Source organism: Dendropsophus ebraccatus, chromosome 13 (genome assembly GCF_027789765.1).
Source record: "Dendropsophus ebraccatus isolate aDenEbr1 chromosome 13, aDenEbr1.pat, whole genome shotgun sequence".
Lineage (NCBI taxonomy): Eukaryota > Metazoa > Chordata > Amphibia > Anura > Hylidae > Dendropsophus > Dendropsophus ebraccatus.
The window spans coordinates 17,498,170-17,522,795 of NC_091466.1; the positions used below are offsets into that span (position 1 = coordinate 17,498,170).

At 41.9% G+C, this 24,626-nt stretch overlaps 2 protein-coding genes across 2 annotated transcripts in view; one reads left to right on the forward strand and one right to left on the reverse strand.

The window, feature by feature from the left end:
• Positions 1 to 24,626, forward strand: part of FSIP1 (fibrous sheath interacting protein 1) — a 197,749-nt gene that overhangs the window by 162,092 nt on the left and 11,031 nt on the right. The gene's annotated exons all lie outside the window — the stretch shown is intronic.
• Positions 1,719 to 15,326, reverse strand: THBS1 (thrombospondin 1). The gene is made up of 22 exons (XM_069950902.1): positions 15,225 to 15,326; positions 13,553 to 13,639; positions 12,846 to 13,423; positions 12,650 to 12,725; positions 12,165 to 12,352; positions 11,962 to 12,075; positions 11,308 to 11,401; positions 10,486 to 10,659; positions 10,003 to 10,179; positions 9,518 to 9,691; positions 9,305 to 9,432; positions 9,063 to 9,215; positions 8,738 to 8,956; positions 8,549 to 8,656; positions 7,884 to 8,043; positions 7,484 to 7,602; positions 6,232 to 6,466; positions 5,669 to 5,896; positions 5,271 to 5,542; positions 5,083 to 5,180; positions 4,726 to 4,865; positions 1,719 to 3,521 (listed from the first exon to the last, which is right to left on the reverse strand). The coding sequence occupies exons 2-22, from the start codon at positions 13,617 to 13,619 to the stop codon at positions 3,514 to 3,516; spliced, it is 3,510 nt and encodes a 1,169-aa protein (XP_069807003.1). The 5' UTR covers positions 13,620 to 13,639; positions 15,225 to 15,326; the 3' UTR covers positions 1,719 to 3,513.

A 24,626-nucleotide genomic window follows, 5' to 3' on the forward strand; every position in this document is an offset into this window, starting at 1 on the left:
ACAGCTGTAATTAGACTGTAGCTGTACACAATGCTTATCAATGTCCTGCTCAGGAAACCTGCTAGAGCCGTGATAAGAAGGGAATATGACTATGTTCATACACCATCCTCCATATGCCCTTTCCCCTACATGACTCCTTTAGCTGGGGGAAGGGATGGCTTTAAGGAGTACTCTGAGCAAACGTAAAAAAAAAAAAATGGGACGGGCAGGAGGTGGTGGTAATATAACAATCAAGTTATACTTACCCATCCTGGTGCCCCTGCAGCGCCACAGCTTACTGTCACCCTCTGGTCTTCTGAATCATCCAGTTTCTGTGTTGACATAGCCCCACTCGGAAGCTACAGTCAATGACTAGCTGGCGAAGTGGGACTGTGATGTCACAGGAATCGGGAGATACAGGAGACCAGCAGGTGATAGTAAAGGTAGCACTGTGCTGCAGGGGCACCGGGACTGGTAAGTATAACCTTATCATTACGTTCTGGAATTAAGGGCGCTTTATAAATAATAATAATAATGTTCCCACCACCCCCTGCCCACCCATTTTTTTTTCACATTTGCCCGGAGTATCTCTTTAATAGTCTGGCATCTGACTTTGAATTAGAAGCTTAAGGGTTCAAGGCCCTCTATGGTCAATCCTCTGTAGAACAGCATGGTGGGTGAATGATGCAGCAGGGTTCTGGGTTCAAATCCCACCGAGGACATATTGTTCATTGATTTGGTATATTCTTTCAGTGTTTCCTCTGGGTGCTCTGGTTTTCTCCCACAATCCATAGGCCTACTGATTTAAACGTGGAGTTTAGATTGTGAGCCCCTTTTCAGGGTCCGATGTAAATGATGACAATCACTTTCCTAGTATAGACATTGATAGATCACTAGGATGCACCTTTAGGCTATGTTCACACTACGTAAAACAACGGTCGTAGTTTTCACCTCAAAACGACGGCCGTTGTTTTGAGGATGATTCGATATAGCAATTCAGACGAACTGCGGTTGTACGATGCACACAGCATATAAGACTACGGCCGTAGTTTATACGGACACGAGAAAAATGAACATTGCCAAGGTTCGGGTTTGTACGAACCTGAACCATCAGCATTTGAATCCTGCTGTCTTCTCGATCAATAGGCTGTATCCCTGTTTTCCAGGCGGGACTCCGGCTGTCTCCACCTTCTCCACGGAACAGGAAGACAGTGTCATTCAAATGCAGATGGTTCAGGTTTGTACGAACCCGAACCTCAACCAGTTTTGCTCATCTCTATTTCTGACATGGACAGAGGTGACAGCATAGAGCCCTGTGTCAGACTGGAAAGAATACACCTCCTCCTGCTGGACATACAGCAGCTGATAGGTACTGGAAGGCTTGAGACTTTTAAATAAAGGTAAACTACAAATCTATATAACTTTATGAAGCCAGTTGATTTGAAAAAAAAAAAAGGTTTTCGCTGGAGTACCCCTTTAAACTGGTTTCTTCCAAAAACAACGCCACACTTTTACTAAGTGTGTGTATGGTACTGCAGCTTAGTTTCAATGAAGTGAATAGAGCTGAGCTGTAATACCATACAAAACCTGATGACAGGGGTGGCGCTGTATTTAAAATAAAGCAGCATTTTTTTTCTACTCCTGGATATCCCCTAAAAATATTGTGTTACACACTGTTAGAGGGTTCCCATTTTAAAAGACTAGCCCGAGATGAAAGAAGAAGAACAAAAAAGACCGAATAAATTTTAAAGGGTTTATTTTTTATATTTTATGACAATATTCGCTGTACAATTTACAAAAAAAAAACATGTTAACATTTAAAATGTGTACAAAAGGCATAGTTATCTCTTTATCACAAATAGTATACACTGATATTACAAAAAAAAAAAAAAAAAAAAAAACTGGGACAGATATTGCAATGCTCTTTTCAAGTGCAAAACAGTTTATACAAATAGGAGCAAGGACACTACGGGAAGCGTTTCCTCATAAATTATTTAAATAGCATATCTACAAAAAATAACCCATAACACTAAACAGCAATACAAATAAAAAAAAATCATTTATACAAAAAAAGCAAGTACTAAAATATCGAAAAAAAAATATTACAATACTCTTTCATAAAAAAAAAAAAAAAAAAAAAATAGAAATACTTTCCTGGGGGTACAAAGTCATTGTAACTATATACACAACTGATTAACACTACAGTAGATTTTAAATTTTTTTTTTTTTTCCTTAAATATCTCTCTTTTTTTTTTTCTTTCCTCTCGAATCCACGCCATTTTTCTGTTTCTCAGTCACACAATGAGGTAATATTTGTACATGAAGGTTTCATCTGTTGGTTTGTATGTGTGCAGCAGAGGACTGTCTACCTGCCGCAGCGTAATTAGGGTGTTCTATTACATTATATAGAGAGAGACATATGGTTTGCATTTTGCACAGAGAGTGCACTGTACCTAAATCCTCCACCCCTCTTGCCTTGCTCTCCCTCCGGTTCTCTACATACAATTCAGTCGTGCACACTTCTATAGTGCAGTTGTAAACACAAAGTCCTAGCCACATGGCGGTCTAGCCCAGTCTAACAGTCTAACCCCCCCCCATCCCACCTGACAAGTAAGAACAACATCATGTGTCCTGTTTTTGTTTATTTTTTTACATTTTTTTTAAAAATAATTTATACCTGTATCTTTGCATTATGCCATCCGCTTTTTTTGTCAATGCAACTTTTTCTACCTTTTTTTTTTTTTTTTTGCACCAACAGATATGTATTTTGTCGAACAAATATAATTTTTTTTTTTTCTTTATGCAAAATGCCGGAAGAAGTGCATTTTGTATCCACACTAACAAGGATATTGTTCATCTGACGCACGTAGATACACTTCACATTCTACACTCAGACGCTATCAAATAGGCAGTGATACTATTGTCCATATCGGCCATGCGTTCACATCGAATAGCCGCAACGCTACCATCGCTACATCAGTATACCATGTATCAATTGTATAGACCATGACAGAATGCTGTCTATCAAAAAATATATAAAAAATAAAATAAAAAAAAAAACCACCTTTTTTTCCTGAATTATTGCAACTCTGCTCTTCAGTGGTGAAACAACCACTCCAGTATAATATCGATTTGTGCATTAGTAGTTGTTGTTGTTTGGTTCTGTATAGATCTTAGAGTTTCGGAAATGTTTTCTCTTTTCCCAAGGCATAATAAAAAAAAACAACACATTCGTCTCTGGTTAAAAAGTTTCGTTCTGTAGATACATTTTCCTTGAGGCACTTGGAAGAGAAAGTCTTTAGTACCTTGGTAGACTTGGCAATAAAAAAATGGAGACCGACCCCAAGATTTCACACTGAGCAAAAACAATAAAGTCATGTCCATTAGATTTAGGATCTTGGAGTAGATCTTTTGTTCCAACAGAAAAAAAGGGTGGGGGGGATGTAAGAAATTGTCCAAGAGATGGAACAAATCTAACATACATGAAGGTGCTATGAGGTTTCTCAACATTCACTGAATGCATAAGACCAGGACCTATGAATCTGGAAGAAAGGAGAGATGTAAAATTATTACTTGGAATATTGCTCATACTCAGTATTACATGGTTTAAAGGGATGCTACAGGCTAAACATCAACATTTTGCTAAATCTATTGCAGGGCCTGAAGGGGTGGGGCATGACTATCTATTGTAGGGCCTGAAGGGGTGGGGCATGACTATCTATTGTAGGGCCCGAAGGGGTGGGGCATGACTATCTATTGCAGGGCCCGAAGGGGTGGGGCATGACTATCTATTGCAGGGCCCGAAGGGGTGGGGCATGACTATCTATTGCAGGGCCTGAAAGGGCGGGGCATGACACAGTTCCCTCTAAGTCTTGTCAGGAAATGCCCTCTCATTAAGGACAGCGATTATTGGTAAAAGACCTAGCGATCAGCTGATGATTGAGCGATTTCTCATTTGTTGGCTGATCGATGGGATCACTAAACTCTAGAAATCACCATCTCTTGTGTAAACAGGTGATGTATTGCTGAAAAATGGTGGAGGTAAGGGGCCGCAAGTACGATCCAGTGATCGTTCATGAGGCCCTGGCTGCACAATCATTGAGTGGTATAAAAGGTTCACTAAACGAGCATTGATCTGCTTGTTCGGTGCTCCCATCGTCTTTGGCTCTTACACAAGGTATCTGTTTTGCATGTAGTGTTCTTATACAGAATCACTAAAGACATGGAAATGCCTGCTTTTTTTAGTCGAACCTCAATTCACAAGCTACCAATTTGAAAACAATTAGCCAACAATACTGAAACTAAAATTACTTAAAGGGGTTTTTCTAGGCTTCGAAAAACATGGCCCCTTTCTTCAAGAAACAGCACCACTCCTGACCTTAGTATGGGTGTGGGTTTAAATTGAATGGGGGTGGAGTGTAATACCACTCACAACCTGAAGACAGGGGTGGTGCTGATTTTGCAAGAAAGTAGCTGTTTTTTTTCTCTTCTAATCCTGGATAACCCCTTAATTTAAAGTATTGTCTTAAAAAAAAATCCACTTCTATGTTAGGACATGTGTGTGTGTGTAATTAAGGGGGTTTCCCACTTGGAACCCCTCTCCATTAGCTAGCTAGACCATAGAGCCATAGAGCCTATTCAATACATGGAGATAGCTTCCCCTAACTGATGCCAGGCCAGCTTTACTCTTCATAGGAGACCCATTTAAGTATTATATTTGATTCAAAAAAATTCAAAGTCACTTACCTCTACATTCATATTTAAGATCTGAGAAGAACACCATCTCTTGTGAGAAGACGAATAGACCAAGTCTTCCGCCAGCATATGTCTTATCATAAATTGGTCCTGAGTCAGCCATGATTTTCTTCCCTTCATACATAACAACACTAAAAGGAAATAAGAAAAAAAACGGTTAAAAACATCTACTGTATATATGTTGTAACTATCTTAAACCATTTTTTACTAAAATGGCTGCCATTGAAGATAAGGACTTGACTACATTTTTTTTTTACCTATGCTATGTAGTTAATAAGGATTTACTTTTTATATTTATAACATATGGCCTTGAACCAAAATCACTATCAATGACCTTAACATTCTTACCGAATGAATCCAGTCTTTGGTCTGTGGACAAGATGCCATCTGTAAGCTGTGAAATCTTTCCATCCTATGTGACGTGGGTCGTGCCACAAGGTACGAACCTGTAAAGAACATGAACACATTAATGATGGTTCGATGATACAATCCGGCTTTAAGACGACATAGCGCTGAACATAGAACATTTTGTGTACCTGTCCTGCTGTGTTTCCGGTGTGCCACAAAGCGTTACGTAAATGCTCTCCTGGCCCAGTTGTTGAGTTCACCACCTTGATAGAGAGACCAGAGTATCCCTGAGCTTTAGTAGGAGTTGTGTCCCAATAGGTCTGGGTGATTTGTTTCCACATGACCACATAAAATCGGCTGCTAGATTGGTAGCCAAACACAAAGCCAGCATAGTCATCATCCCGCTCGGTGTTGATGAAGAAGGTGCCACTGAAGTCTACTGCACTAAACTCATCAAAACCTTAGGAGAAAACAAAAAAGTAAGGTTATACATCTGCTAAAAACCTATAACTATAGTAACATGTTAAGCTGAATAATGATATTATATATATATATATATATATATATATATATATATTATACTTACCAATGGCAAGGCCAGGGTCACAGTTGACGGTCTGAACCAACTCTTTGCCAAAGTGCCTGACCATCCAGTTGGGATCAATCTGGGATGTTCCTTTAGGATCCAAAGGCACCATTTGGAATTTACGGAAGTCTGTTGTACTGATCTCTACATTCTCTGGACAAACATCTTCAGCATCTGGGATTTTGTCATTATCAAAGTCAAATTGACAGACATCACCACGTCCATCACCTAAGAGAAATAAAGAGTTTTCTTTGAGTCTAGCTGGCCGTCGGTATAAAGTCTATGGTGGTCTCCTGAGACTCCACCGATAGATGATGTTGGTGGAGAAAGGGGTTGGGTGCGATAAAATTTAACCGCCCAACCCCTTTATTTTTGGACAGATAAGAGCTACGGCTGCGGTTTGTCCCTCCTCTCCCCAGAGAGAACTCAAGAACATTCAGCCTTAATGTTAATGTCTATGGGAGAAATAACTTTCAGCCGAACAATTGTTCAGTTGACACTTATTGAAAGTATATGGCCACCTTTATTTTACTCTTATCTTAATTCATTCTCCTTTGGCTTACCATTACTATCAGTCTGATCAGGGTTGGCCACCAGTCTGCAGTTATCTTTGTCATCTGGGACACCATCGTTGTCATCATCATGATCACAAGCGTCACCTTTGCCATCTTTATCATGATCGGCCTGATTGGCATTTGGAATGTATGGACAATTGTCCAGGTTATTCTGATGGCCATCTTCATCTATATCTTCGTTGCTGTCGCACGTATCTCCAATAAGATCGGAGTCAGAGTCAGTCTAGAATGAGAATACAGAGGGAAGAATATCAGCCATCTGCTGAACGTGCATGGGAGCCAGAAGAACATTGCTCATTACCACAAACATTTGCTCCGACAACATCATGAAATGGTTGACATGTGTACGGCTGAAATAAGCTTAATGATGTGGATTGAGGCTCCACTGAATTGTTAGGCTTAAGATAATAAGAGTGCTATGGTATTATGGGAACTCGTGGTGCTGCTTTCATGTTGGCATATTAGCCCTCTATGATGATACGCTGCCAACAGTGCATTAGCAGTGGAAATCCCTGGAGCTCTTGGGAATGGAATGACTAAATCTGGTGTCGCACATATAACACGGCCCTTGTAGAGATTAGGTGTTTCTTGTTTGGTGAGAAATCATCTGTTGAAAGCAAAAATTCTAAAGCGTGATGCTATGGTATTTATGCATGTGCCCAGCTTAACACGGAACAATAAGGTAAGATTAAAGAGGAAGGGCTTTACAAAAGTAGCTAATCCATGATATGCAGAATGGCACGGACAGGCTGATCTAAACTAGTAATCCTCAGGGACCGCCATCCGCTGATGCATGACTCTGGAGTCTTCTGACACTATTCTGACTGGAAAACTTTGTTGGAGTCCAACCTGCTGAAATGTTGAAAGTCAGCAGAGTATATGTATAGGTACATATAGTTAAAAGGGTTGAAAGAAGACAAGAGTCCATCAGGTTCAACCTAGAGGAACCCTACTCTGTTTATCCAGAGGAAGGCAAAAACCCCTATGAGGCATATGACAATTGCCCCATCACAGGACTATATGATGGACTTGCTGGGGAATGCTTTGTACATAATGTCTCGGCATTATATATGGTGACCCTAAACCAGATATGTGAGTAGCCATTACACCATATCATTTTTTAATATGGGGCCGAGACCCTTTTAATTGCTGGAGCCCAGTGTTATCTTAGCCTCAGAACCCCTATAGTCATAACTCTGCATTCAATTTTCTATAATCAATGAAAAAATTAAGTATTTACCTGTTCTGGATTGTGCTCCAATGGACAGTTGTCGCATTGATCTCCAACACCGTCTTTGTCTGTATCCCTCTGGTCTACATTATAGACGTAGGGGCAGTTGTCTTTCTCATTAAGTATACCTGTAGAATCAGAATGCATGTATACAGTTATTAGGATGTAATTGTATCATGTAGTCTATGACAGTAGTATGGACTGTCCATCATTGTAAGAAAAACTACATATTAAGGCTACGACCACACAATCTCTTCTTGGCCAACAGACGGCCAAGAAGAGATCTTGTGTGATCAGAGCCATAGGCTGATTCTACTATTACTATATAGATCAACTTGGTAGGATTGGGTTGCACCACTAACTAGGAAATGGTGGCAATAAAAAGAAAAATTAGTGAAAGAATACAAACCATCGCCATCGATATCCACAGCACAGGCATCTCCTTCTCCGTTGGAGTCTGTGTCGGCTTGATCTGGGTTGTGGTTGTATGGGCAGTTGTCACATCGATCACCCACATCATCACGATCGTAGTCATATTGAGCAGGGTTGTATACAAATGGACAGTTGTCCTACAACAGAACAGATTGCTTTTAATGGTTTGCCATTTTACTATGTTTTGCTATGTTTGTCCAGCTAAAACAGTCGTGGTAGCTTTCATGTTTCCTTTTGGACTGTCCTCTTGTTTGGTTACATGGACGTGATATTTTTAGCACGAGCAGACGGCTCTGAAGTTTTGCAGGCCTTGCTCAAAAAGTATCACTTAAATGTCAGAATCTACGCATGGGATTTAGGGATAGTAACATCTGCTAGTTGCAAAGTTTCGTATCCTACTGTTTGCAGGAAGCTCGGGGTCAATTTCACTTTCAAAGTCTTGTCTTAGCAAAACACATCTCGGTATAAAGCTCGCCAAAAGATTTCACAATTTACTGGCCAAATTTCACAACCTTATGATATATTCTCCTTTGCAAAAACCACCAATGTTTGTCTTCCTGCTGTTTTGTTTAACTCGGTTAGAAGCCAAGAAACCCAATATCTAAGGTGCCCAAAACATGAATACGTTCATTGTTTTCTTACCCTATCATCTGTGATTCCATCATTATCATCATCATTATCACAAGCATCTCCCATTCCATCTTTATCATAGTCTTCTTGGCCGGAGTTGGGAAGGTTGGGGCAGTTATCCTAGAAGGCAGAATGTTGTTAGTCATCTGTCACTAGACAATGGAAAGACAATATGTCTATAAGAAGTTCAGATTCACTTACTTTGGTACAGTGATAGGTAGCATTAGCAACACAAATAAGGTCCTCATTTGGCCATCCATCCAGATCTGTGTCTTCACCACAAATGATTCCATTGCCGGCATATCCTGGTTTGCATTCACAGCGGAACATGGGATCACTGTAATGGCCAAGGTAGATGCATCTTGCGTTCTTGTTGCAGTCGTGTGTTCCATCGGCACAAGGGTTCTGTGGCTTGCAGACCTACGATGCCAAAAAGAGAGGTTTGTAACCATAAACCCTATTCTTTATACTGAAGATCCTGCAACCAAAGGCAAAAACGGTATGAAGCCAGGGAAAAGTAACCTACCTGTTTATTTGCTTTGGCATCATCAAGACTCTTGCCGTAGGGTTGGGTGCCAGAGTATCGTGGGGGGCATGGGAGACAGTTGTATCCTGGCTCTGTGTTCTCACATCTGTGCACTCCATTAAGGTTAAAGCAGGCATCGGGAACCTCCTTGCACTATTATAACAAAGAATAAATCCATTAATAAAACATAAATGGTAACTATGATGCGTATAAGGAAGGTGAGATGAATTATGGTAACAAACCTCATCAATGTCTGTACACTCAACACCATCTCCTCGGAAGCCCGTTGGGCAAGAACCACATTTCCATGATCCATCAATGAAGCTTGTGCATTGAACTCCAGCAAAGCAAGGATTGGATAGGCAACCATCTTAAAGAAAGATGCAACTTAGTTAGAATCTGAGAACATTTTCTTACAACTTTAGAATATTTTTTTTTTGTTGCTAATAGCTTACCAATAGGACAGTCTTGCTTGTTACAGATCTGTCTGTCAACATTTTCACCAATGCAGTCTTTACCACCATACTGGGGCTTGGGGTTATTACAAAGACGCTCACGTTTCTGCGCCCCACCACCACAGGTCAGAGAGCATGTGTCCCAGGGTGACCATGGTCCCCATTGGCCATTTACTGGAAATAAGGTATCGGAGAAACTGTTATTAGCCATGTTTTCTAGATAAGCTCTTTCTACACTACAGGATTTATCACAGAATGAAGCATTCATGATACAAACAAAGAAGGGTCTATGAAGTGCCATGACTTCCCCATATGTGACCTTTAGCTGATCGTCACACTTATCATACACTGGAAAGTTGACATAGTAAATCATTGCTTGGTTTCATAATGTGACCTTTTACTGACCCTCCATCATTATAACAATCAAGAAGAACAAATTAAATGACGACATGAAAAGGAGTCACAAAACAATGGAGAGCACTCACTTGGGCAAGGATCCTTCTGGCATGGCTTGTTCTCTCTTCCTTCTCCGACACATGGCTTGCCATTCAACTGAGGGACGGGTGAGTTGCAAAGACGGATTCTAGTGATTTGACCATCTCCACAGGTCACAGAACAAGATGACCAAGGAGACCAGTGACTCCATCCACCATCTTGCTTAACTGGAAAATATAAAGAATTTGCATTTGTTAGAAAAAAAAACCCTGAATGGGTGATTTATAAAACTCATAATTAAGTCTGTAAAGCCAAGTAATATGTTCTGAGGTAGAAGCCCCAATCCTAAAACCATTAAAGACGTTCTTAAAAACTTAAGAAGATTATCTATGAACTTTAAACAATTTGTTGAAAAACAACTAAAATATACACGCCAGATTATAATCACTAAACAACAGGTGGCTGGTGTCACCGTCACTTTACTTGCCGGCCACGTCTACGTCTCTAGTAATCTAGTAATCTGATGTACTCACATCGCTTATCACATTCTTGGATATGGCAAGACCTAGTTTGGACTGAAGATCCTTCACAGCGATTGTTAAGACTATCACAAGATCTTCCTCGTTGCTGAATACCATGACCACATGTCACTGAGCATGGAGTCCAATCCGACCATGGGGACCAACCATCGTCAGGAGAATCGCTTGCTGTAATAAAAAACCCCCCATACATTTAATAAAAAATTATTACCTGAATATTTCATCTTTAGACTGAGCTGGCTTACTAGAGTATAAGTAAGGCTCTCATGGTCATAAATCTCTCCAGTAAATGGTCCATGGTAATGGACAGATAACATGGCTTGCTTTAGTTTTATTAAATCCAGAAGGAAACATATCCATAACTTATGATAATAGGAAAAAGGTTTCAGGAGATATATGAGGATTGAGGCTGTACGCGCTGAGGATTTGTTGTAGGGGAGTTCCATACATGCCAAGCAAATAGAAATATGAAGCGCACAGGACTGAGCAGGTCTATGGGTGTTCAGCACTTGCAGCTGTCCTACTTTCACGAGAGCTATTTTATCTCTGTCCTGAATCAACTTGTTCAGCATTAACAAGATAAATTTCTGCATATTTGTCACTATGCCTTTAAAATGAGATGTTAGGCCCGAGGCTTGAGATACATCTCCCGAGCAGAAAAAAATGCTAATGTAGGTATGCGGGAGCATGAATCACCGTCTTATGTAGCGCAGGATCAAGGGCTTTACTTTTGTTGCCTCTAAGTCTTCACACCTAAGCTTTACTAGGCCACGTTCGTCTAGGTTCAGTCTGGAGAACTCTATAGAGAATACTTACGCCAACACCTGGGGCAGCATTCACCATCTGGTATGGTGGCGTTGGTACAGGGCACGAAGGGGCAGGAAACCTTATGGCAAATAGTTACGGAATTCTACCAAAAGAAACAAAATGGATTTGGTCAATATTCATTATTTAATCTTCTTTTTATGGCCACTGTCTAAAAGAGGACATGCTCATACTATGTTTGTTTGGCTGGCTGCTATCTTTCCTGATCTTTCATACACATGAACATTTGGCACAGCTAAACTTTCATGCGTTCTCATTGGAGAGAAGAGGGGTAAGCCGCTGCCTCAACAGACAATACCTCCTCTATTATCCCTTTAGAGAACAAAATGGATGGGCAGTTAAAATCCAATATACCCGATCCTTCTCTCTTCCAACATCTATCTTCTGTTTGATGCCTCCATACACCAAAGTTGACAGGTTGGTCTGATATTTAACTAAAGCATATGGGGACCTTTAGAAGCATAGATTACGTAATAGGCCATGTAGGACCTTCTTATGATAACTGTCTACAGAGAGGCCATCTATACAATCCTATAATGCAATACTTTACTGTCACATTAACTCAGCAACCCAAGACTATGTGAAAATACAGGTGACCATAAGTAAGACCAAAGATAGGGCTCATAAGTAAGAACCGGGTATTACCTGGCATGTGCATTCAGTGCAGCTATCCACAGTCCACTCATCCATATTGTTGTATTTCACTCCTTTATGCAAACAGCCTGGGGCCACACTAGATAGCATCTTAGTTTCCTCTCCCTAAGAAGAAAAAAAAATATAAGATTTAATATCCATCTTTCTTAATCAATTGCTTTCATATACGTGAATCAGTGGAGTATATAACTTACCACTTTTTGGATTCTGTCCTGAAGAGTTGAGATGACGGCCCGTAGACCTTTCATTTCCAAGAACATATTGTTCAGGTCGTCGCAGGAAAGACCACACACACCGTTGTAGTCTTTTGTCTTGTGACCAATGTAGTTGGTGCGAATAGCTGGGCGCGAGTCATTTACTGAATTGTCCAAGTCATAGTTTGCTGTAGAAAAGAGGAATATGCTTATTATTGTCTGCCATATAGGACAGAATATTGGAGGTTGGAATGGGTGACCCACCCTATGTCCCAACACTTATTCATGATATGACTCAAAACTGAGCCCAGTTTGCATGCTCTACTCCATCCCACCAGACCTGCATTATATATGGACTATAATGGTTGGGTGCCATGTACAACAATTAGAAGTAGTTTTGAAAATTACCTGCAAACTCCCTTCAATATACTATTTGTCTGATATATATTTACACATGAATGTCTCATTGGACTGGTTGTACTTACAGCTCGAGCAGCCCTTGTTTCTAAGAATCACATCCATACTGGTTCCAAACACGAAACGCAGGTTTTGCAGCACACCCTGTGAAAAGAGATTCATCATTTACCTGGTAGTCATCGTCACCAATGGAAAGTGAATGAGTTTGGCCATTTCACAAGAGCACACGTTGACCATTACATGAGTTGTTTTTGTAGGACTTACCTGAAAGTTGTCTTTTACTCCTCCTTTGGCAACTCTAAGTTGGGAAGTGCTTGCCAAATCTCCGTTAAGAACATGATGGATGGGCACATCCAGCTCAGCATTTTCCATCTTGTCACATCCCACATAGAGCTGAGCTCGATCTTCTTGGATGAATAGTGTAATGTTCTTCCAGTGGCCGGTGGACAGCCTGGCTTCCTCAACAGACACTACCTGCTGTTTGTCGTCTCCACTCATACTCAAGTCTAGCGTTCCGGCTTCACCGTTGGAGGTTAGACTGAAGACGTGACCTGTGCCATCTTTTCTCTCGATAGACAACAGGGCTCCTCTGGTCTTTTTTGCTTGTTTCAACGTAGCCAACAAGATGAAACCCCGTTCTGCTCGAATAGCATCCAGCAAATCTGTGAATTTATCTTCTGGAAGTGCAGGTATTTTATTGGGATTTTCAATTTTGTAAGCTGGGCTTGAAGGGTCTGGACCTTTCGCTAGAAGGACTCCTAGGGCTTTACGGCTACCAATCCTACGGTTAAGTCCGGTTAACTCAAACAGGTCAAATACACTGTTGTCATCTGCTCCATTCTCTGTGGTGGAGAAAATACCGAAATGTAAGAAACTAAACCTTCATTTGACATGAATAGACAATATGTGAGGACCTCGCTAGCTCCTCTGTAACCTGTATACATGATCATATGGTGGGGAACCTTTCTTACCTGAAGCTTGCCTTGTCTGGGGTACAGCCAACATGACTAGCAGAAATATTCCCCGCATTATCCCCATTTTGTCAAACGTGTTGATTTCTTAAAGAGAAGGAAAAAAAAGATTAAGATTTGTATAGCACTTTAATAATAACCACGCTCCAGCATCGGGAGACACACCACATCCTCTGGCATGCCCGTCCAGAGTTAAACAATACCATGTAATAGTGAGGATCAGCTTAGCTACACCGCAGACAATGGGGCAAAGTCTAATAGGAGAACAACTAGTACACTATCTACAAGGAGAGGGGCCATAAAGAGAGCACCGAAAGCCAAGTTCAATGACATTCCCCATAATAACATCAAATGATATATCTATTACACAGTAAAAACAAAGTGTGGCTGGAGGGCAGGGAGAAGACGAACCACATTCATGTTACTACACCTGTACTACAATAAAGCGTTGTGTAATCTGCAACCGTCTTTTCTCTAGAGCTTACATAGATCAACTATGTACAAAATCTTATGTTATATACAGTTACTGTTTATACTGTATGCAGTATCATATATATAATATACATTTACTGTCTATGCATGAACAAAATGTGTATACAGTTTCATGTATTTACTAAGCATACATACATAGAATATATATATATATATATATAGAAAATATTATATACATAACCTAACAATACATTTACTATGTATACATGAATAAACTATATACAATATATATGGTTAGATACGATTATAACCTCATGTACTGATATATTATAATGCAATTATAACCTCATATACTAATATATTATAATGCGATTATAACCTCATGTTCTTATATTCTTTACAATAAGATTATAACAAGATAATAAGATTATAACCTTCTATACTAATATATTATACTTGTAATGTGATTATAACCTCATATCCTTATATCCTTTACGATAAGATTATAACCTTGTATACTAATATTCTATACTCATAATACGATTGTACCCTCATATACTAATGTATTATACTTATAATGCGATTATAACCTCATGTTCTTATATTCCTTACAATAAGATTATAACAAGATATTAAGATTATAACCTTCTATACTAATATATTATACTTATAATGTGATTATAACCTCATATCCTTATATCCTTTACGATAAGATTATAACCTTGTATACTAATATTCTATACTCATAATACGATTGTACCCTCATATACTAATGTATTATACTTATAATGTGATAATAACCTCATATACGATATACTATATAATACCATTACAACCTCATATACTAAAATATTAGATTTAAGACTATAACCACATATACTAAAATAATACAATTATACCTTCATATACGATATACTATATAATACCATTACAACCTCATATACTAATTAAAGATAAAATATTCTCGGTGACTGCTATACAACATTAAAGAACAAACAATGCACCTATAAGCACAAAACATTCACGAGTAGAAAAATAAATTGCCCGTAGCGTAAAAAAAACCCTCAAAGTAACACGAAAGAAAACGCAAACAAACCAATAAATAGATTGGATAAAAGCATCGGGGAGATGGGTTACATGCAAGGCATTTCAGCACCTAGTGAACTTGAAGAATTCCGCAAGTAACTAAAGCATTGTATAGTAAAGCCTAGGAGCCTTAGTCAGCGCAGCGTCCCCTTACATTGCTTTGTGGCCAGAGTGTATAAGTCCTGCTGGGGGTCCTGGGCAGTGCTGCTCTCTACTCCTCTGTGTGTGCTCTGCAGGCGTTCTGATCTCTGAGCTGCTCTGCTCTCTATATAAAGGAGCCTTTACATTCCTGGAGTCTCCCCCGACCAATCAGAGGCGGCCGGGCAGGAAACGGGCTCCTGTTTATTCTATTACCTCACAACATGAGGGAGAGACACAACTATCACACAAGCTGCCTATTACCCTCTGACGCATGCTGAGGAATTTCTACATGACACAAATCCATAACTTTTTTTTTTCTTTTCATTGCAATGAAATCCAACAAAGGAAAACAGCAGAGAAAAGTGTGCATACCGACGCATTCCTGCATGGTGCTCCATAGGGGACATGGCTCCCGCTGGGAAGGCAATGGAGCATGAAGGATGAAGCCTTGGCGTTGCTAGGCTATGAGCAAACTATTGCCCCTTGGAGGGTCTGCTCATGTGCTGGTGTAATGGGGCATGGTAGCGGGGCGCTTGGGTGAACTTGATGGACATGTGTCTTTTTTCAACCACCTAGTTATGGCGGACGTGGCGTTTAAGCAAAACATTATTTATTATGGGGAGGTTGTGTCTGCTCCATGACGCATATGGATGACTGGTCCGGTGGGGGGATATGTGGACCGTTATGTAAGGATAGGGGTATATATGTAACCGTATGTAAGGATAGGGGGATATGTGTAACGTTATGTAAGGATAGGGGGATATGTGTAACAGTATGTAAGGATAGGGGGATATGTGTAACGGTATGTAAGGATAGGGGGATATGTGTAATGGTATGTAAGGATAGGGGGATATATGGAATGGTATGTAAGGATAGGGGGATATGTGTAACGGTATGTAAGGATAGGGGGATATGTGTAACGGTATGTAAGGATAGGGGGATATATGGAATGGTATGTAAGGATAGGGGGATATGTGGAATGGTATGTAAGGATAGGGGGATATATGGAATGGTATGTAAGGATAGGGGGATATATGGAATGGTATGTAAGGATAGGGGGATATATGGAATGGTATGTAAGGATAGGAGGATATATGGAATGGTATGTAGGGATAGGGGGATATGTGTAACGGTATGTAGGGATAGGGGGATATGTGTAATGCTATGTAAGGATAGGAGGATATGTGTAATGGTATGTAAGGATAGGGGTATATATGGACCGTTATGTAATGATAGGGGGATATGTGTAACGGTATGTAAGGATAGGGGGATATGTGTAACGTTATGTAAGGATAGGGGTATAAACGGACTGTTATGTAATGATAGGGGGATATGTGTAACGATATGTAAGGATAGGGGGATATGTGTAACGGAATGTAGGGATAGGGGGATATGTGGCCCGTTATGTAAGGATAGGGGGATATATGGAACAGTATGTAAGGATAGGGGGATATATGAACTGGTATGTAAGGATAGAAAGATGTGGTGATCGTTATGTAGGGATAGAGGGATATATGGATTGGTATGTATGGATAGGAGGATATGTGTAACATTATGTAAGGATAGGGGGATATGTGGAACATAATGTAGGGATAGAAGGATATATGGATAGTTATGTAGGCATAGGGGGATATGTGGACCGTTATGTAAGGATAGGGGGATATGTGTAATGGTATGTAAGGATAGGGGGATATGTGGAACAGTATATAAGGATAACAGGAAATATGGACAGTTATGTAAGGATAGGGACACATATGGACTGTTATGTAAGGATAGTGGAACTGTAAGTGTAAGGATTCAGTGGAACTGAGCTGCAATACCACTCCCAAACTGAGGACAGGAGAGGTGCTGCTTCTGGAGAAAAGTGGGCAAATTTTTCCCATTTAACCTGACATTCCATATCTATAGATGTCTTTGAGGTATACAGGACACGACAAAGAAAAGCAACCCATCCGGTCCTGTATTAGAGAGGAGAATAAAGTGCAATACAGGGGCACCATATAGCGGCACACAGAATATTAGGCAGTTTATATACCAACTTTCAGTACTATGTAAGCAGCAGGTACTTTGCCTAAGTTTTTCTCGGGATGTCTTTCCAACAGTGGCCATTAGGGGGAGCATGCGCTCTGGATAATGTTGGAGATTTCAATAGCTGAGTCTGAATCAGTGAAAGTCTTAGAGGAAAAAAAAAGTTTTTCAGGCAAAGCAGTATACCAGACTCATAAAGACGACTTCCACCTTTGGATTAGGTGAATTGTCTCGTTATTGATTTGCAGGGCTAGGGCGCTCCACTTTTACCGCTTTATTCTCCAATTGTTAAATATTTATGTGTCGGACAGAGTCAGAGGACTGATATCGCTCCAAAGTCTGGAATTCCATTCATGTCTCGGGGCTGTGACATCAGCAAGGAGGGAAGGAAAGGCTCAGGACAGGCGTCTGGGGCAATGCAAAATGGTCTGGTGTCTTATAGGCGTATCAGGTCGGAATCTAGTTTTTATAGTCTGACTATTTTATATCCAGTATATTACAGATAGTGCATCTTTATGCAGTTGTGGACACTACAGCACTTTATTGGCCACTATGGTTCTTCTTTATATGTATTGTATAAATAAGTTCCCCAGTTTAAGAACAGGATTCCAGAATCCCCATCCTCAGGACAGGCCATCAGTATCTGATCTGTAGGTGTCCGATACCCAGCTGTTTATTAGAGCCATGTCTCCTGCATAGACAGTGAATACAGCCAGAGGCAGAGTTCAGACAGCGCCATACATTATGTAGTGGCCATGCTGGGTTACTGCATGTCAAAATTAATGGAAGTTGAGCTGCAGTTACCCAACATGGCCACTAGGCAGTGTACAGAACTGTCTCCTTTCATATAATTTTGCTGTAAATGAGAGGCTGTGGCTCTGGCAAACAGAACAGATACAGATAGGATAGGCTGCAATAAGGAAAATCCTTAAAAAACCCTTTAAGTGGGCTCAATCCATAGGGACTTATACATCTCCCATAAATCTGGGTGAAATGTAGTAGTTGTCAATCGGCATCAGTCTAAGGGACAAACAATTGAGTCAATATTTCTCATTATCTTATATTGGGACCTATATTTCTATAGGAAAGGCCATTATTATAAGATTGGTGGGGATCCAGGCTGCAATACCAGATATGGCCTCTACAGTATGTATGGCGCTGTGCTGTGCCCGGTAAGTAATGAAAAGGTTTGAGAACTGCTGATTGGCTGCAATGTCAGAAGCCTCATGATCTGATATTGATGACCTATCCAAAGTATAAACATCCCAGAATACTACCCTAACCAATTTATTTTATTTAAAGGGGACATTTAAGATGCACATAGAATCCTATATACAGAGGCTAGGTTTGGATATAGATGATATCCTATTGGAACAGGAACATGGCCAGGTATGTATTTGTTTGTGGTATACATCTAGGATACAGTATCAGTACCTGACATGTCAGATAAGGACGTCAGCCGGGTAAGTGTCGGTTATACCAGTAATCTTATACAATAAAAATTCTTCTCTTACAGTTCTGGCTATATAAATAAGATCCAGTGAGGACAACAATGCTGCATCCCCAGGTATATACCTGGGGTATATGTCTATACCTAATGGGAGTGTTTACAACCATAGAAATATATCAGACCAAAAAAACTAGGTTTCCTCCAGAAGGGGCGCTCTCTCTGGGTTTTTCTATTGCCTCCTAGTAATTGTCTTTTTACAGAGCCTAAAAACATGACTGGGCATTAGGAGTCAAACCAGAATCTCCTTCACAAGGAAGAGTTACAGCTAGACAGCTGTTTCAGGGGTTCTTGCCCCTTGACAGTACAGGGCACCGGCAGGGGCAGTGCCGTAGCTACCATTGTGGCAGACCATGCAACTGCTACGGGGCCTGTGCGGCGTGTCTGTGTGTGTGTGAAGCATGGCCTTCATGTTATCCTCCCCAGACCAGCAAGACTAATACTCACCTGGCTTGGTGTAGTGCACTGGCGTTCGTCTTCATGGTTCACCGAAGCATGATTGACATCACTCATGTGCTGGGGAGCTTGAAGAACGAAATAATGCTGGGGGACTGCACCGAGCTGGGTGAGTATGGGAGAAGGGAGGCCGTATGAGGCCCCATGAATCCTAGCTACGCCCCTGGGCAGGCCCCTCAGATGTATAGTATACAGGGAGTTGAAATCTAACATGTCTGACCCTTCTATCCTACAACATCAGCTGCCGAGGTAGAATAGGGAGACCCCTATACACTAAGATAGTCCTGCTGAAGTCATTGGATTTGACTATGTGTATGGGGACCTTCAGGAAACTGATTTGATGTTATCCATACATTCGTAGATCAATATGAAGTAGAAAGGCTGATAATATGTGAAATCTATCAGCAGGGCCGGCCTTTGGGGTGTACGACCTGTGCGCTTGCACAGGGCGCCTCACCCCCGGCCAGCTGGCGGCTCTCCCCCCCGCCCTCCTCCTGGGCTCTGGCAGAAGAGGGTAATAGTTGTGTGTTTGTGGTGGGGGGAGGACTGGGGGTGATAGTTGTGTGTGTGGGGAAGGGTTGGGGTGATAGTTGTTTGGGGGCTGGGGGCAGGGCCGGCGTCAGCACCCGGCTAAGTAGGGCAAATGCCGGGGCCCCCAGCTCCTCTAGGGGCCCACTCCCGTTTGTTACTACATTTTTTTTGTTAGTAAAAAAGAAAAAAAAGTGTAGTAACAAAGAGGACTGGGCCCCTAGAGGCCGCATGTGACAGTTAGGGGCCCGCCGATCCATACTGGGGCCCCCGAGCACCTGTCTTCCATCACAAATCTTCCCTACAGCCGAGTAGGAAAGAGGACCTTTGAGTCTGAAGGACCTTTGATGATGTCACGGGTCATGTGATCGGACACATGACCTGAGGGCAGCAGGTAGGCTCTGCAAACTAAGTGTCCTGTATGTGCTGGTTCTTCTACTTGTTTTGTGTATAGAGGTCCTGCTGTAATATATCTATATCTATTACAGCAGGATATATATATATATATATATATATATATATATATATATATATAATCTATTACAGCAGGATATATATATATATATATATATATATATATTACAGCAGGATCTCTATACAGAAAACAACTAGATATCTGTATCTCCTATCTATCTATCTATTTCCCTATCTCCTATCTATCTATCTATTTCCCTATCTCCTATCTATCATATGAACATGGTGAGACCTCTAGTTCTCCTATATTCAGGCCCTGCAGTGATATACAGTGTGTGTGTATATATATATATATATATACACACACACACTGTATATCACTGCAGGGCCTGAATATAGGAGAACTAGAGGTCTCACCATGTTCATATTATAAATATATATATATATATATATATATATATATATATATATATATATAAAAATATATATATATATATATATATATATATATAAAAATATATATATATATATAAAAATATATATATATATATATATATATAAAAAAAAAATATATATATATATATATATATATATAAAAATATATATATATATATATAAAAATATATATATATATATATATATATATATATATATAATGCTGGTGCTGCTAGTTCTCTAGTATACAGCTCCTGCTCTGTGTGTGTGTATGTATATACACACACACACACACAAACACACACAGAAGGAGCTGTATACTAGAGAACTAGCAGCACCAGCATGATATATATATATAATCCTGTGACTGGGTCTGATTCCTCCAGAGTCCTGACTACTACAGAGATCAGGAGATACAGGAGGAGAAAGATATGCAGCAGCCGCATGTTTCTTCTGCTGCAAATCTTTCCTCGCCTGTCTCTCCATGATTTGCTCCTCAAAGGGGCCCGCCGAGGCTCTGTCGCCCAAGGGCCCACAAAAAGCTGGAGCCGGCCCTGGCTGGGGGTGATAGTTGTTTGGAGGAGGGCTGGGGGTGGTAGTTGTGTGTGGGAGAGCTGGGGGTGGTAGTTGTGTGTGGGAGAGCTGGGGGTGGTAGTTGTGTGGGGGAGAGCTGGGGGTGGTAGTTGTGTGGGGGAGAGCTGCGGGTGGTAGTTGTGTGGGGGAGAGCTGCGGGTGGTAGTTGTGTGGGGGAGGGCTGGGGTGGTAGTTGTGTGGGGGAGGGCTGGGGGTGGTAGTTGTGTGGGGGAGGGCTGGGGGTGGTAGTTGTGTGGGGGAGAGCTGCGGGTGGTAGTTGTGGGGGGGAGGGCTGGGGGTGGTAGTTGTGTGGGGGAGGGCTGGGGGTGGTAGTTGTGTGGGGGAGAGCTGCGGGTGGTAGTTGTGGGGGGGAGGGCTGGGGGTGGTAGTTGTGTGGGGGAGGGCTGGGGGTGGTAGTTGTGTGGGGGAGAGCTGCAGGTGGTAGTTGTGTGGGGGAGGGCTGGTAGTTGTGTGGGGGAGGGCTGGGGGTGGTAGTTGTTTGGGGGGCTGTAGTTGGTGGGGAGCTAGGGGTGGTAGTTGTTTAAAGGGCTGAGGTGGTAGCTGTTTTGGGGGCTGAGGGTGGTAGTTGGCTGGGGGCTGTAGTTGTGTGGGGAGCTGGGGGTGGTAGTTGGGTGGTGGGCTGGGGGTGGTAGTTGGGTGGTGGGCTGTGGGTGGTAGTTGGGTGGTGGGCTGGGGGTGGTAGTTGTTTGGGGGTTGTAGCTAGGTGAGGAGCTGGGGGTGGTAGTTGTTTGGGTAGCTTTAGTTGGGTGGGGGCTGTAGTTTGGGGCGCTGTGGGTGTTAGTTGTGTGGGGAGCTGGGGGTGGTAGTTGTGTGAATGGCAGCGGGTGGGGGGGGGTTGGGTGATTGGTGTTGTCTGTAGGCATGGGAGGCTAAAGGAGCTTTATGTTACCTTAAAGGGGGGCACCAAAAAAAGGTTTTTTTACCCTTTTACCCTAAGGCCGGCCCTGTCTATCAGCCCATAGGGACAGTACAGTGACATTCATGTCTATAGAGATACGGCGACAAGGATCAGAATTCTTGACAAGTGGATTCCCATGAACTCATGTCAGGGGGACACAAGGGTTAGGAGCTTCCTACTGCTGGATATGATGGTAAAATGCGACTGGTGATGCTTGTCATGGCATCCAGTGGTGCTCGGAGCAAACACAATAGAGTGGAGCACTGGAGGAATGTCAGATGGTCCATTCAATCACTCTTCCCATTGCGGAAAATGGATGAATGCTCGAGTGACACACAAAAAAACAGACGTCTGCAATTGTTATTGTGCGGCTTCATTGGTTCGGGAATTGGCTGGTTATGTAATGGCGTTGTTTCCTATGGCCTAGTTTTGATGCACCAATTCCAGTTCTAAATATCTGACTTGAAGGTAAGCATTTCTGTGAGGACAACTGCACGGCCATCATGGACGTACTTGTGTATGGGGGTGGGGGGGGGGGAAGTATATAGGGTTACAGGAAAGAATGAAGACAGAAAAAATATTATACATCAGATACGTTATACAGAAGCATGCCAGATTTATGACTGCTCCTATATTCTTGTATATAGGAGCAGTAGTATAGTAGTTATATTCCTGTATATAGGAGCAGTATTATAGTAGTTATATTCTTGTATATAGGAGGCAGTATTATAGTAGTTATATCCCTGTATATAGGGGGCAGTAGTATAGTAGTTATATTCCTGTATATAGGAGCAGTATTATAGTAGTTATATTCCTGTATATAGGAGCAGTATTATAGTAGTTATATTCCTGTATATAGGAGCAGTATTATAGTAGTTATGGTTCAGGGAAGAAAAAGAGCGCTGCACCTCACACCTATGGCCGATACTAGTGCCCCTAGGCTAAATAAAAAACACATCAGAATTACAGTATGTGTATGAATTAATCAAGCCATACTACCCCATGTACCATCGTGCAGGTATCTGATACACATGGGTCCCTTCACTAAGTCCACACCGCCGGTCAGTGACTACCAACCCCGCAGGCGCGCACAGTCAGGGAACGGGGGCCATGGGACGGCCCTGCGACCCCCATGTCACAGGACCAGACCTGAAAACACCACACCAGAACCCGGCCAGCACCGCCGGCAGAGAAGGTCGCCCCCAAACAGCACAAGTCTGGATGAGGTATTGCACTCACCATAGCTGCTGCAAACAGAATGGGAAAAGCCAGGAGGGATTAAAACCATGTGCACTCAGGTGTCTCCTGCTAATTGTGGTCAGGTGGGTTGCCAGGAGGAGTGCAAAAACACTGAGAAAAGAGAGAAACAAAATACGGTTCAGGGAAGAAAAAGAGCGCTGCACCTCACACCTATGGCTGGATATGCCTGTGCTCACATGTCCGGACCTTATGTCTTCCCCATTCTGTGAGAGCAGCAATGGTAAGTGTAATACCATATCCATACTTGTGTCCAGGGGCGTAGCTAGGATTCATGGGGCCCCATAGCAAAAAACTGTATGGGGCCCCCCTCCCATATATATATATATATATATATATATATATAAACTCGGTGATGTGGCAAAAAAAAAAATTCTCTTGTGGGCAGAGGCAGAATCCTGAGTGCAGCCACAGCAGTGACTGGCAGAGGAGAAAGCCAATGTCTGCTTGTTCTGTCCATCCACTGTATATAACTATAACAGCATATTAGGAGCCTCATGGTTATATATATATATATATATATATATATATATAGGTGCAGGAGCAGACTACCTTTTGCTTAACCCCTTATTTACTGCAGTGTGTAAGTGACCCAGAGTTCTCTTACATGCTGCAACACAAACAAAGGGTTAATGCAGTAGACAATTAGCTCTCTCCTTTGCTACTCCTGCACTGATAACCCCTGACTTCTGCAGGAGCTCAGAGGTCAGAGGTTATGAGAGAGCTAATTGTCTTGAGCTTATATTAACCCTTTTTTGTGTTGCAGCATGTAGGAGAACACTGGGTCACTTACACACTGCAGTACATAAGGGGTTTAGCAAAAGGACACAGGGCCCCCTCCATCCATGGGCCCCATAGCAACCACCTTCCCTGCCTCTATGGAAGCTACGCTACTGCTTGTGTCGTTTGGGGGCAGCCTTCCCCGCCGGTGGTGCTGGCCGGGGTCTGGTGGGGCTTTTTGGGTCTGGTCCTGTGACATTGGGGTTACAGGGCCATTCCATGGCCTCCCTTCCCTGCACGTGTAGGCTTTGCGGGGGTGGCGGCCGCTGACCGACATGGTGTGGAGTTAGTGTAGGGGCCCGTGTGGACCAGAGGACCTGCGCGGTGGTACACGGGGAAATATGGCTTGATCAATTCATATACAGACACTCTGGTGTTGATTTTTAATATAGGCCAAGCGGCATTAATATCAGCCATAGATGGGATATGCAGCCGTTCCATTCTCTCCAGTTCGTGTATTATAGTAGTTATATTCTTGTATATAGGAGCAGTATTATAGTACCAGAAATGGCTGCACA